General features: G+C 38.7%; 1 protein-coding gene across 1 annotated transcript; it reads left to right on the top strand.

Annotated features, from left to right (window-relative positions):
• The first annotated feature begins 2,234 nt into the window (after window positions 1-2,234).
• Window positions 2,235-5,441, top strand: LOC133924928 (uncharacterized). The gene is made up of 3 exons (XM_062370669.1): window positions 2,235-2,715; window positions 4,529-4,620; window positions 4,880-5,441. The coding sequence occupies exons 1-2, from the start codon at window positions 2,289-2,291 to the stop codon at window positions 4,594-4,596; spliced, it is 495 nt and encodes a 164-aa protein (XP_062226653.1). The 5' UTR covers window positions 2,235-2,288; the 3' UTR covers window positions 4,597-4,620; window positions 4,880-5,441.
• Window positions 5,442-15,097: the final 9,656 nt, after the last annotated feature.

The raw sequence follows: 15,097 nt of genomic DNA, 5'->3' as shown, positions 1-15,097 counted from the left end.
TTTAAAAAAATAGTGATCAAAGATAAATATAGGAGACCATGTCATATTTAAAACATCTATTTTCAAAAAACAATAAAAAATAGTAGAAAGATTTGAGTGACGGACTTAACGTGGGGCCTGGTGTTCAGTTGAACCCCAACTTTTTTGAAGAAATAAATCTGTATCGATACTCGATCATGTGCAGCAAACAAACCCACAACAAATTGGACTCCAATCCAGAAAGAAAATGTTGGATTGTTTTTAGAGAAAAGGATTTTTGTTTTTTTTTTATTTGATGGCTAACAGAGCCAAAAAAAACTTCACAGAACAAAATAAATAATTCATCCATACAAGTCAAAACTTCCTCACCTACAAGAGAAGAAATTAATATCAGTATGGATGGATCTACATCCAACCGTAATCTATACAGAAGCGAAGCTATGATAAAAAGATATCTAGATCTAGACGAAGATGTGTCCGGTGAGAACAGAGGTGGAGAGCTTGCAAAGGTTTGGGAAAAATATGTTATCCTTGACTCAATGAACTGAATACATAAGGTGTCTCATTGACATATGGGCTCACGAGGCTAATTTCTGCAAATAAGATTATACGTTATTGTGTAAATGTGGTGTGAATTAACTTTTTACCCCACTTTAAATATCATTCTCTTCGACGTCTTTTTAGCTTTTTGCACCTAAGAGAAAAACATTTTTACTCCTATGCCATTTTGACCTCTTTGTGTTGCGTCATCTTGTCTGCTGACGTGGAGCGACATGTGAAATGAACCTATTGCCCCTGTCTGGTCCTCTCTTTACCCAACTCTTAGCTTTTTTCTTCTTCCTCTCACTCGTTCGTCTATCGCTCGAAGTCCCCGTCTCTGCCAAAGGCTTCTCGTCATTCATCGTGGCCTCTATGACCCGCACACTGCAGCCGATGATGTCACGATCGAACACCCTCTCATTGCCTTCCTTAGGTTGCTATGCCACCTTTTCTTAGCCTCCCCCAATGCCTCTGTGACCATAGCCTCTTCATCCTTTTTCCTGTCACCGTGCGGTCGCCCTTCCTCAACATTGTTCACTCTGAGGAGGCTAGCACTGCCATCACTTCCATCTCGCTCACCATGCTCCACAAGGTCATGGCGCTCATGAGGCTCGTGCTCCTAGGTGCCACCCATTGATTGCAAGTTCGAGACTTACACTAAGCTAACTATACTCATGTGGTTTGATCCACTCCGTGGATACACGACATCAATGATGGTCCCCCTTCACCATGGTTGTTGTCACTAGCAATGCAAAGGTGAAGTTAGTGTCATGGTTGGGCTACTAGTGTTGCTACATTGCTATGGGTCAAAAATAAATAAATGAGTTTCTCCCTAAATAAGGAGATAAAGGTGGGCAACGCTTCTGACGCCGAACATAGAGAAGAGGAGCATGCTCTAGAGATGCTAGTTCTTAGAGGAGAGGAAGAGATTGCTTCATCAAGCACAACAAAAATATGACAGTATGGGACGATACTCTGAGTGTAATCATCTTACAGGAACAATTGTTGCTTGCATTCAAGTTCATCGAATCAAATCAAGCATGGGTGAGTAGACCATCTTATAGGAACAATTATTGCTTGCATCCAAGTTTATCGAATCAAATCAAGCATGTGTATTTCTATCTCCATCGTCTTCATCTCCGTTTTACATCTCCTATCTAGTGTTCGAAAATACGACAGTAACTGCTCGATTATCACGTTTGCCGGTCAAGTCAATCTACACTGTATTTAAAAACCAAACAATTATCAATCAAACTCAACTTTAAAATTAAAAAATTCATAAATTAATAAAATTCAATCGTTTCTATCAAAATACACCGAATTAGATTTTAAAGTAGATCTGAAATATAAACTAACGACAAGTGAAAAATCTAAACATGCTCAAAGCCAACTACTACAGTGATTTACGGGTACTGTAGTAACTCCAGCGGAATCGGTATCCGGTGCTACAGTGTGCTGCAGTGGTGCTACAGTACTACGGAGAGAGAAAATGCATAGCAAATCTGCGGATTTACTGTAGCACCCGCCACACTGCTCACAGAGCCTGATAGCGGGTTCGGAGAGAGAAAAGGAGTAGAAGGTAGGAAATAGGGTAGCTGTCGGAGATTAAAAAAAAAATACTGTAATAGTGATAGAGGATATTGTAATAGTATTTTTAAGGATGAAAATTTAAAGCAGTTGCTGAAGATGCCTTACGGTACGGTGTAATTTACGCGGTTGCCAACTCCGCGCCGTCGGAATCATTGTCCCACTCCCCTCTCGCACATCCCATGGCTCGCCTCCTCGCGCGGACCCTAACCCTAGCTCGCCCCGCGGCTCCGCCCTCCGCGTTCCGCTTCCGCACCTCCCGCGCGCTCTCGGCCAAGGTGGAGTTCGTCGAGATCGACCTCTCCGAGGAGTCCCCTTCCTCCGCCTCCTCTGCGGAAGGAGGCGTGGGCGACTCCGCGCCACCGATGGGGATGCGGCGCCTGGAGGACGCTATCCTCGGGGTGCTCGTGCGGCGGGCGGCTCCCGACTGGCTCCCCTTCGTGCCGGGTGGCTCCTACTGGCTGCCGCCGATGCCGCGGCCACTCGGGGTGACGAACCTCCTCGGCGCGGCCGTCTACACCGCGAGGGGCGCAGCGGTTATGACGGAGGAGGAGGTGATGTGCTTCACCACGCCACGCGGGTGGCCGTCCGCGGCGTACTTTGTGGAAGGTGAGGTGGATTAAGCTAGCATTTTATTGGGGTTGCGAAATGCTTATGTGTTAGGGTTGCATGGTCTTGATTCGTCAGTGAAGCATCGTAAATTCGGAATTGTTACGGATGGAAGGTTTGGAGTTGTACTGGGAATTTTGGATTCTTATCTGTACAGCGAGCTTAATGAAGTGTTTATATGCTTGGTACAATATAGACTACCGTGTGCAGGTTCACATTTGCGTATGATTGGTCTGTTTAGGAATTAGGATTTCAAATTGCTGTTGGAGAATCGAAGTGTTTGTTCCATATTATGAGTTTCCGGCATTTGGATTTGGGATGTAAGAATGAAGGTAGAATTCGGTACACTATTTGCACGAAATGGAGTTGAATCACTAAAGTGATCTACAATTCCTCATGTTTATTGATGCAACTAGGGGTAAATAATTCTCTGGCTTAATAATCTTCAATGTTAATACTTATGTTTGTTGATGAATTAAGGCAAGGTCAAACAATGTCTGCATTGGAAAGCTATCTGGCTTTGTTCTCTAGTTCGGGCGATCGAGCTCTTGTAACTATAAAGGGTTACATGCCTTGTAATAGGTTCTTAGAATTTTACTAGATTCTTTCGTAAATGAGTACTCCCAACCATGGGAGATGACACATACACATATTCTTATGCTTGTGTGTATACATGTGAAGTTCCGAGGGATTGTTCATGATGGTAGTTATCTCTAAAGGAAAACTATGCACTTTTTTCTGAATGAAATACTGAATACAAAAAAATCTTACCCCATAAAAAATCTCCCCCCCCCCCCCCACACACACATGAACATTGGAACTTCACATGTATACACACATGCCTAAGAACATGTCATTCTTGATGTTCACGGGGGAAGATTTTTTATGTATTCTGTATTTCATTCAGAAAAGGCACATAGTTTTCCTTCCATCACATGTTGATTTAGTGAACTTCCTGCACAAGCATAAATAATCATATTATATTTGGTCTTTCAAGTTACTGGTAACAAGGCAAGGTGTGGAGCTTTAAAGCTCACTTGGTTTCAAGAATTTTAATGTTTGCTGGTTGCTGAGTTTAAATACAATCAAAGAAAAATTGGTTGGCTCAAGTTGGATTGCTTGAAATCTAATGATGGGTACTTGATAAATTAGGTTGAGTTGGATTGTTTTGTGTCGGGTCCAACCTTTGACAATATATTGTTTTGTTGGGTGTACAAGAGGTCCGGAGTTTTTGGTCTTTTGGGCCCAAACTGTGTCCAGAAATGATTTGGTAGGGCAGGTCATGCTTTCAGTACTATGTGGGATGAGTTAAATCCAATTTATTGGTAATCTACTAAGATGATAGTGGTTTGTTTGTTTTGGATTGGTCTTGGTTGGGAGTTCGTGTTACATGCAGTGGTTGGGTTGGGTAGGGAGAGTTCATGTGCATGTAGGGCCTGGGCTTGGTTCATGTTGCAATGTATTACCAGTAAAGATTGCTAGTTTGCAGACATTTCTTCTGTTTGTCAGAAGTTGATGGTTGTTTGGCTGTATTTAAACAGTATCAATTCTTGTTACTTCTTAGATATTGTTTTGATTTGAAAAGAGCATATTTTTATTGTGTAGATCTCTAAGCTCATCCTGATTACTTAAGCTGCTTGAACAAAGCCTTTCCTTATCTTTTACACCATCAGGTTGAAGGATCGTGGTTCTGCACTGAGATCATCATGATATATGTTATTAGAGTCTAGATTTTGTTTGATTGGTTGGTACTTCACTATTTATTCTCTACTGAGCATTATTTTCTAGTCTAAATAATTGATACGGTTCAAAGGAAAATTTCCACATCCGGTGAAGAGAGCAAGGGAAGATGCTACTCAGACTGATGATGAGGAAAGCTAGTTTATCTATGCTACTTTACCTGGGGTAAGTCAACTCACTTTGCTCAAGGAAATACTTGATGTCTGCTTTGTATACCATGGCTGCATTTTCAGGCCACTGTTTTCCCATTCTTAATCTGTCCCAAAACACTTTGCCCTCACAACCCAGTATAACTGTACAAGCCTTTAGTAGAAGAGATGAAGACTTTTGAGCTAACATTCTGAAGTGGCTCCCTGTTCAAATTCTGAAATGGTAGTTGAAATGTACCTACAATAATCTGGGTTCGTATGTCGTTGTTGTGTAGGCTCCTACAGAAGAGGAAGCTCGGAGCTGTGAAAGTCCACTGATGGTGGTACATATAGACGGCTAGGGACCCCAGCAACAAGGAATCCCCCCTTCCATCTCTGTGTTGGAATATGATGCATGCGCACAGCTGCCACCAAATGCCATGAATATGATCCTCTGTATTCTGCAGAACCTAGCACCTGGAACATTGGGGGGGGGGGGGGTAAGGTTCTCAGAAGGTGCGGTGCATGGTGTAATAGTATTTTGGCCATGCTTTGCCTTTTGAATAAACATGTGCTGTGCTGAACGCTTGAGGCACATGACTGCTCTCAGCCTCTGGATGCTCTCCATCAATGTTTAACACCATCGTGGGCTGTGGATTCCTTCTGAGTTTGAACTAAGACGACGGCACTGTGTAGTCTTCCAACCATGTCACTGATCTTGGAGTGTTTCTGTTGCGTGTGTGCAATGAACCGATGATGTTTTCGCTTTTATTTTTTCTGAGTGGTGCTTCTGGTATGTCACATGTTACCTGCATTGGACCCTTCAGCTTTGTAAGAGAGCATGTTCACTTCATGTCTCACCGAACTTTTTTTTTGAATAGCATGTTTTTTTCGTAATAATTGACTTAATTTATTGGATAGTTTGGTGATTATAAATTCTCCACATCAGACTATCTATCGTTAAAAAAAAACATAGGTCGTGCTATTTTTTACTATCAATATGTCTCCCTGTTTTTTTAGTAAAATGTATATACTGAAAAACACTCTTATATAGTATAATTATGAATATCTTATTATCTACTTTAGGGTTATATAAATAATATATTGGTCATGTACACATGTTCTTATGACGATGATGACTATATCGTTCATGCATAACTATATTTCTTAGGATGATAATAAGTCATGTATACTTATCTACTAAGTATTTTGTCAAACATTCGAATAATATTTTTTTTAAGTATTTACTATTGAGAGCTCTAGGTAACTTGTTTCCTTATAAGTATTGTAACATATATTAATTTACAGGTATGATTCTTGTAACTTTAAAATGACCTTCCTAACTGGGATACTACTTTTCAAATTTATTATCTCTAGACCCGATAGGTAAAATTGTCTTCCAAACCAAACCTCCTACTTAAAATGATTTTGTTTTCACTTTCTTACTGTAGGCTTTAACCACTCAATTTATCCTTTTTAATTTCTCTCAAAGCTCTAAGTCTTTCATCATTGAGATCATCTACTCTATCTACCATAGCATTATAATAATCCACGACCGATAAGTCATTTTATCATGCCACTCTCAACACGTCAAGATTTATTTCAACGGGCAAAACGACCTCTTGTCCACACACTAACTCATAAGGAGTAACTTTGGTAGCACTATGCTTAGATATGTGATGAGCCTATAATGTTTCACTCAAAATCTCATGTCATCTTTTTAGATATTTTTCTATCTTCTTTTTTATGATCTTAATCAAAGTTTTATTGCTTGACTCGATCTGTGTATTGGTCTGAGCATAATATGCTGAGGAATTGAGAAACTTAATTCTAAATTATTTGGTAAATTCACGCACTTGATGAGAAATAAAAGAGAAACCTTGATCGGTAGTTAAAGTTTGCGAGATACCAAATCTATAAATAATATGCTCCAAAATAAACTTGATTACCTCATTATGTGTCATATTTTTTCAATGGAATGGTCTCGGTCCACTTTGTAAAATAATCTGTAGCAATCAAAACAAAATGACGACCTTTGGAAGATAAAGGATAAATTTAGCCGACGAAATATAAAGCCCATTCATGAAACTTTTGACATGGTTCACATCCTTTGTAATATCTAGAGCAATCACCAACCATCGTTGGCTAATAAAAATAAGCTCTCCTTAACAACCACATTATTTTGTGAACCGGCTGATGCGTACCATAAATACCTTCATATACTTAACACATAGCAATTTTACTTTGCTCCGAACCCAAACACTTTAAAAGCAACCTATCTACGGTTCAGTGATATAATTCACCATCCAACATCACATATTTTAAGACTTGTCACCTAATCTTTCTATCTACCGATGATGTAGAATTTACTAAATACTCAACATCGGCTTTCTCCAATTACTTAGTGTAGGCAAATTTGATTTTCAGGGTAAAACCGAACTCCCTTCTTGCTGTTAGGCCAAATGAACACTAGCACAAGCCAACAACGATTTTTCTAACACAAAGAACATCTCTCTACTTACTCCATAACTAGATGCTTGTTGCGCTAAATCATTTGCCCTCATATTTTCTTTTCTAGATTTGTGAGTTATGGTAAAATCATACAAATTTACTATGATATCTAAACATCTATCTAAATAACTATTTAGTGACCTATCAAAGTATTGAAAAGCTTTAAAAACCTGCTGCACCACTAATAATGAATCACCAAATGCTTCTATATATTTAATATCCATGGATTATAAAATTTGCAAACCTAACAAAAAAAACTTCATATTCGGTTTGATTGTTGGTACAAAAGTATTCTAAATGAACTGATGTTTCAAAAATATCACCTCTAGGTAAAAGTAAAATAATACCAACACCTTGACCTTCTCTACAAGCTGAGCCATCAAAATATAGTTTTCATGACACATACTAATAACACCAACCGATGTATCACTATCAATACGATAATCAACAATGAAATCAGCAACAATTTGGCTTTTCATATATCTTAACGGTTCATAAGCCAAATCGTATTTGATTAAAACTTACACCCACTTTCCGATTCTACCACTCAAAATCAGTTTTTGCAACATGCATTTAATAATATCAGTTTGGCAAGCAACTACACAAGTATTAAAAAGCAAATAATGTCTCAACTTGGTACATGCATATTAAAAGGATAAACATAATTTTTCAATAAATACGTATCTCATTTCCACATCTAAGAGACACCGGCTTAAATAAGTGATCACATATTCTTTATTTTCACTTTCTTGTGTAAGAACAATACCTATCATCATCTCTTGTGCAGCAACATAGAGCCAAAATGAAATCTCGGCTTTGGGCGCCCTCAACACAGGTGGTGATGACAAATTTTTTTATCTCATTAAAGGCTTTTTGCTATTCTGCCCACAAGTAAAATCGGCTTCTTTCTTTAACCAAAATATAGAAGTAAAGGCACTAACCTTGCTAGACAAATTAGATATGAACCACCTCAAGTAATTGACTTTTTCTAGCAATTTTTGGATATCCCTCTTCGATTCCGGCGCCCCTAACTTGCTTATAGCTGCTATCTTATCGGGATTTATCTCTATATCTCTCTCATGTATTATGGAAGCTAAGAACTTATCCATCGATATACCAAAAGCACACTTGAGTGAGTTCATCTTTAAACCATACCGACACATCCTTTCAAAAGCTAAATACAAATCGGCTAAATAACTATCCATGTCATCCGATTTGATAACAATATCATCAATATATATTTTTAAGATAACACCAAGTAAATTATGAAAGATCAAATTCATAGCTCTTTGATATGTAGCACTGGCATTCTTTAAACCAAATGTCATGACAACCCATTCAAATAAACCAACAAAACCTGGGCAAAGAAAAGCCGTTTTAGACATATCTTCTTCGGCCATGAAAATTTAATTATAATCTGCATTATCATCCAAAAAAATAATGATTTTATGACTTGAAGCATCATTAATCAACATATCAGCGATAGACATAGGATATTCATCTTTATTATTTAAGTCTCTAAAATCAATGCATACTCTTAACTTACCAATATTTTTCTTTTCAACTGGGACAATATTGGATATCCATTCAGCATACCTACACGGACGAATAAACCCTGCAGCGAGCAACTATCTTATTTCTTCTTTGATCCACTCATATATGTTAGGATAAACTTTCTAACCAGTTATTTGTGAGGTCTAAAACTCGATTTTATAGAAAGTCGATGCTCCACAAGCTCATGGCTAAGTCACGGCATCTCATGATATTCCCAAGCGAAACAATCGTTATATTCCTTAAGCAATGCAACCATTTCGCATTTTTAGACATCATGCATGTTTTTATTCACAAATGTTGGCCTAGGAACAATACCATCTCCTATATCTATCTCTTCTAATGGGTCGGCCGACGAAAAAACTTATCCTAGCTTTTCTACTTCATCAAAATCATCAATAGTTTCACAAATATCGTTCATTTTGGACCGATATTGTCCCACACGCTGTTGTAACCAATCTAAATTATTTTGTTTATCCATTTATAATATTACATTACTAAGCCGAGATGAAAAATTAGTTGTACAGACACGAGTACAAAACCATCTCTATTAACACAAAGAAAATCATAACCCAAGAGATCTTGACTGGATAAACATCGAACATTCCCGCGTTGCCAATCTATCGAAGCATCCTAGAAATTCACGGTAGCTCGACAAATTGATCTTGAAAACCGAATATGGCATTAAATTCACGGTGGCTCCACCATCTACTAGCATCCTAGAAATCGGCCTTTCGTCAATATGTCCCTTAACATACAATGGTCTCAAATATTGGCTCAATTCTTTAGGCTCTCAAATATAGCTTCCTCTGGACCAAGATTTAGTTGAGCAACCTTTTCATCAATGGCTCAAAACTTCAAAAGAAAAACGAAAACCATATTAACGTCCATGCTATCATGCAGCGGAGTATCATCTATAATTACTAGAGAGTCATCTACCAGATCATCCTCATCATTACTAGGCATAACACTAGGCACTATAATCTTCTTTTCTATTCATTCTTACCTAATAGGCAATATCGACTTGATTTCATTAAATACTTGATCTCTCACCCTTTCGACTTGCACTTCTCACATCTCTTGCTTGCATAATCTTTGTAGCCTTCTCTTTTGGAAGTGTGAGAGACCTCTAGGATACCATCAAGGCTATGGTTTAGTTCCGAGCAGCAAGGTCATCTTTCTTTCAATCTTTCGATTGCTCGAACTATCTATCGACTTAGCATTCAAAATGGCTTCTTCAACTCTTGGCGCCACGAGCTGTGGTGTTGCTGTAAGAGATGCCAATTTGGTCCCAAGATTAATACCAATCACCTCTACAACTTCCTCTTTGTTGCCGCCTACCAAACCGCCATTAGCTGATTATTTTTGCACTTTGTTTTCATCAACAACTGGCTATTTTTCCTTCTGTTCCAGATCTGATTTTCATTAAGAACACTTGTATTCTTCACATGATATACTTTTCTAACTTCCTTTTTATCCCCTGATCATTTGACTGATTTTTTTAACCAAATCGGCCTTGTTTAGGATGAAATAGCCTGTCAAATGCCGATTGCTTTAGTGCTGTCCACCCCGGATGGAATTATGCAAACGACATAGGAGGTGGCGTCCAAGGTCCACACCAACCTTATGGCAGACACAGAGGACAAACCATTGGAGGAGACCCCCACATCATAGGCATTGGTGGCTGCAATATTATTCTCCCATTGTCTCTTACTTCCTTCAAACTCACGTTTTGGAGGTGATTTTGAGCGTTCAAGTGTATTTGACCGATTGCCTCCCTTTTGACCGGTGTTACCACTTTTATACATAGCCAAAAGTACACTAAATGTAGATTTTGGTTTTTCAATCTTCTTCATAGATTTGCTCTTGCTTTCATTTACCTTCCAACGACCAACCTTCAGACTTTTCGATTTGATCATCTTTGGTCTCACATCATCCTCACTAGTGAACACATTTTTGCTTTTAGTCGATTTGGCTTGAGATGGTAGAATCAAGACTTTCTTTCCCTCAAAGTTCATCATGTTGAGAGGGAATAGATCACTATCAAGCTCCATCTTAGAATTTTCTGTAAATTTCAATCGTCCTTCATTAATGACCAATTGAACCTGTTTATGAATGATATTGTAATAATTAATAACGTGAGAATATGAATTATGCCATTTACAATATAGACACTTCTTAATCTCCTCAAGTGGTGGAATGACATGATTAGGAGATAAACTAATTTGATTTTCTTATAACAAGAGGTCAAATATTCTATCACACTTAGTGACATCAAATGTAAATTTCATCTCTTTTTGCCGATTCTTTTGTGGAGTTAGCTTTAAAACAGAGCATACAAATGGCTTAGACTTCCATGCCCACTCAGCTACACACATGTCTACACTATCATGTTCGATGAATCGTCCTCGCATTCAACTACATTGACACCCGGACGATCCACTTTGTCTTTTTCACTAAAATTTTGAACTTTTCTATGCTCTTTGGCGTGACTTTCTTGAGCTAGAGCCCACTGCAAAACTTAGTTCACATCTAAAAATTCTTGCCCTTCTAACCTCTCTTTGATATGTGCATACAAACCGGCAAAAACTAGATTAAGGCATCGGAGAGAGTTACATTAAAGCATCGGTTCTTAGTATCTCTAAACCTCCTAATATATTCAGAAATAGACTCATTATATTTTTATGTAACCGATGTCAAGGAAATTAACCTCAACTCTATGTATCTGGTATATAAATATTCTTAAATTTTTATCTCAAATTGCGCACATATATAAATAGAGTTAGGCGCAAGCGAAGTAAACCAAATAAATGCATTGCCATAAAGTTATAAAGGAAATAAGCGTAATCTTAAAGCATCATTACCACCGGCTTCACTACATTGCACAAGAAATTATCCTATGTTCTCCATTGTGGTTTACTATCATCCCTATTGAATTTAACAAAATCAGAAACTTTAAATCCATGAGGATATGAAATTATATCATAATAATCAAGGTATAATTTTTGATAAACATGTGATTTACCTTTAAATGCTACCCCAAATATTCTCTTAAAATATAGTCATTTGCTCTTTGATGCTTTCAGACCCCAAAAGTGTTTCAGCCATGGGCCGATTGGATGACACATTAGCATATGGTTGCAACATAAAAGGTTGTGGTTGCGGCGTATCATGAGGGTGCAAAACTATGGGCTACATATATGGAGTATTTTGTGAAGGCACATTAAAATAAGTATCTGGCAATAGACCATAAGGTATGCGGTACCTTGTGGGGGTATAGGAGGTGTGCTATATACCACGATTTTTTAGGAAACTAATGGCATGCTTGCTGAAATTTTATTAGCTCGGCTATTAGCTGCATGTGGAACCGAACTAGTTATGCTAGATGAAGTGCTTGGAATAGGAAAAACAAATGAAGAGATCTCCAATTTTTAAGTACTCAGTATATTAAATGGAGGTGTCACCAAGTTGACAGAACTCAAATTGGCTCAGTTATGGGTTTGTTGTATTGGCATATTTTGTTGTGTGGGTAAATGTGACATAAATTATGCTGATGAATCTAATAGTGATTGTTGAATTTTGTTATTGTCATTGAAATTTGAGGTGTTAGCATTATGCAATTGGGGCTATTTTTTAACTTTTTTATCTTGCAATCAATAAACAATGCCCTAACACGACTAGATAGTACATGATCTAGATTTTAACCAATGTTTCAAAATTATTAAACATAGCAGCACTAACAGATTGATCAGCTATATGTGCAATGTGCTCTTGTAATTTATGAGTGGAATCACTTAAATTGGTCTTTACCTCAAGCTTGGCATGGACGATTGACATCGGATCGCCCTTCTTAATGACGTCTTGACGTGTTTTCTGATAGCACGCAAGCATCAACTTCTCCACCTCTCGCTTTTGAGCTTTAATGGCTTGGCGATCCTCCTCGGGAAGCTCCTCAAGTGTCAGTGTGATGATGTTGTCGGGGTTGATTTCAGTTCCGTCTTGAGACATAGCGCAGCAGTAGATTGCAAAGGGTGAAGTCGCCGAAACCCTAGGTGAAGATGTTGATGGAGAATCGCCGTTCCCCAATGGAGTCACCAATTTGTTTTGGTGGGGAATTTGGCAATCCCACGCAACACACGGATCCGTCCTTGATAACTATTGCTTTTCGCAGCGACACGTGACTTGTTTACAAGCAAACAAGCAAAGGATTTCAACCAGTAACCTTTGGGATCACCGCTTAGACAATTTATGAGCAAATAGACGAAGAAGTACTACCCAAATTGCGTGGATTCGAAGTAGCATCGAAGAACTACTCTAAAACTACCCTAAAGTGTGGAAAAATAAAGTAAAACGAAAAGTTGATGCAATAGTTGCGATTGACTGAGTTGTTGTTGCAATCGACTGCCACCCTCAACTATTTATAAGGGGGGCGTAGTATTAGTCCTAAGGAATCAAAGTAGGACTCTATTCTAACCCTAATTAAACACGTTCTGTTCGGTCAAAAACATAAAAAAAATTCGAATAATCTACGAATTCAACTCGAGTCAGACTCGGACTAAACACCAGATGGTCCGGCGAGGGCAATTTTCAAAGCACCAGAACATCCGGTAAGTTCAACTCAGCTTAACTCTGAATATTTTTCTTATACACACCGAATAGTCCGACGCTATCCTAAATAATATACAAGATTAATTCTTTCAGAGAGTAAACTCTCTACACAAAATCGTCTTTACATTCATCAGATAATCCCCTCACGGATGCTTTCACTGGACGATTTCTTACAGAAAGCAAAACTTTCTGCACAAACCACATTTGAACGCACTGAATATACCGGTGTATACATCGGAACATGCACCGAACTAATTTTTACATAAAGCAATTCTCTCTGCAAGATTAAAATATAATGCACCGGATGATCCGGCGTTGACGCCGGAACCTTCGCCGAACCAATTCTTGCAGAGAGCAATTTTCTAGCGCTGGACCAATTCTTGCAGAGAGCAATTTTTCAGCACAAACTTAAGTTACGTTGACCAAATAATCTGACGTCCACTTCGTGCGTCATCGGACTATTTCACAGAGAGCATATTTTTTCGATAATAATTGACTTAATTCACCTAATAGTCCAATGACTACAATTTTTCTACATTGAGCTATCCAGCGTTAAAAAAATCTAAATCGTACCATTTTTTTCTATCAACAGGGTGACTTGACTCGTGCTGTGACACCAGATGCAAACGTCGCGGTTGGTGCAATGCCGGTCGGCGTTGAAAACCGAGTGCCATTGCTCGTAGCTGCGCTGCCGACTTCAGCTTAAAATGATTGTGCATGTAGAGCTCGATCAGGACGATGAAAGGCTTTTTATTCCTTTTTTGCGAAACAGGACGATGAGCACGTCCCATTACGATGGTATATTCATCAGTCCATGTCAATTTGCATTTTCCACTCACATTATGATGATGATGTTGGACGCAAAAAAATAGGAAGAAGAAAAAGAAAGTAAAGATGATATATTGTTATTCCATGACTTGGAGGCAGTTAGTAATGCGTCAATCGCAGCATTTGACCTTGTAAACAGTACGTCATGGGTTTGCTAGCTGTGACCTGAGCTAGGTAGGAGCTGGTGCCATGTTCCCTTACAGCGTCGCCGTCCTCGCTTTCCTCTTTAGTTGATGATCCAATCATGGAGCGAACCATCGTTTGAATCGTTTCGAATGTGAAATGGCAAAAAGATTTTAAAAAAGAAGCTCATGGTGATTGAAAGCGAAATAGTTCGATGGGCCCGAGTAGGAGTGATTGAGTACGAAATCGCCATAGTTTAGTTCCTTAGTTGCCCTCATTTCGCTCATTGTGGTTTGGTTTGGTCCAATGTTTGGTTTATGTCAATCATTTTGCCAAGAGTGGAGGGAGTCTAAAGTCTCAAGAAAAACTGAGACGACCATCACCCTATGTCGTATGCTACTATCATTATAATATCTAATTAGTCACTTATAAAGTTCTTAAAAAAACTCTATATCGAGGATTAATCTTTGATAATATGCTAGGTATACCGATCGACGGGAACGTGATCAACGCCTCCTATGAGTATATGTGATAAACTCAAGAACACAAGGAGTTATCTAGGTTTAGATCTCTCATAGGACAATAGTCTTACGTCATGTGTATTTTCTTATGATAGATATCAACTTAGTTACAGAAAATGTTTTATCCTTTACAAGTCTGGTCCTCCCTCCTTTATATAGTAGGAGGAGAGATGTATATCCAAACAATACATGTCAAAACTATGACCAAAGATGGCCAAATGGGTCTTGTCGGGCTGGCCCGGCATGGGTCTATCTAGGCACGGCCCGACAAGCCCGGTAAAGTTAATGGGCAGTAACGTTCCGACTGACGGCACAACCCGTCAGCCATCGTGCCAGTTCGGGTCGGGCCGAGCACTGTTGTGGCATGGTCGG

The sequence above is a fragment of the Phragmites australis genome, chromosome 7, assembly GCF_958298935.1.
Source record: "Phragmites australis chromosome 7, lpPhrAust1.1, whole genome shotgun sequence".
Lineage (NCBI taxonomy): Eukaryota > Viridiplantae > Streptophyta > Magnoliopsida > Poales > Poaceae > Phragmites > Phragmites australis.
This window is presented reverse-complemented; position numbering and strand designations above follow the sequence as displayed.

What these genes read in the sequence shown, in the direction of transcription:
- LOC133924928 (XM_062370669.1), top strand. Translation starts at nt 2,289, where the DNA reads ATGGCTCGCCTCCTCGCGCGGACCCTAACCCTAGCTCGCCCCGCGGCT. An exon ending in CGCGGCGTACTTTGTGGAAG is followed by an intron (nt 2,716 to 4,528) that starts GTGAGGTGGATT and finishes TACGGTTCAAAG; the next exon opens with GAAAATTTCCACATCCGGTG.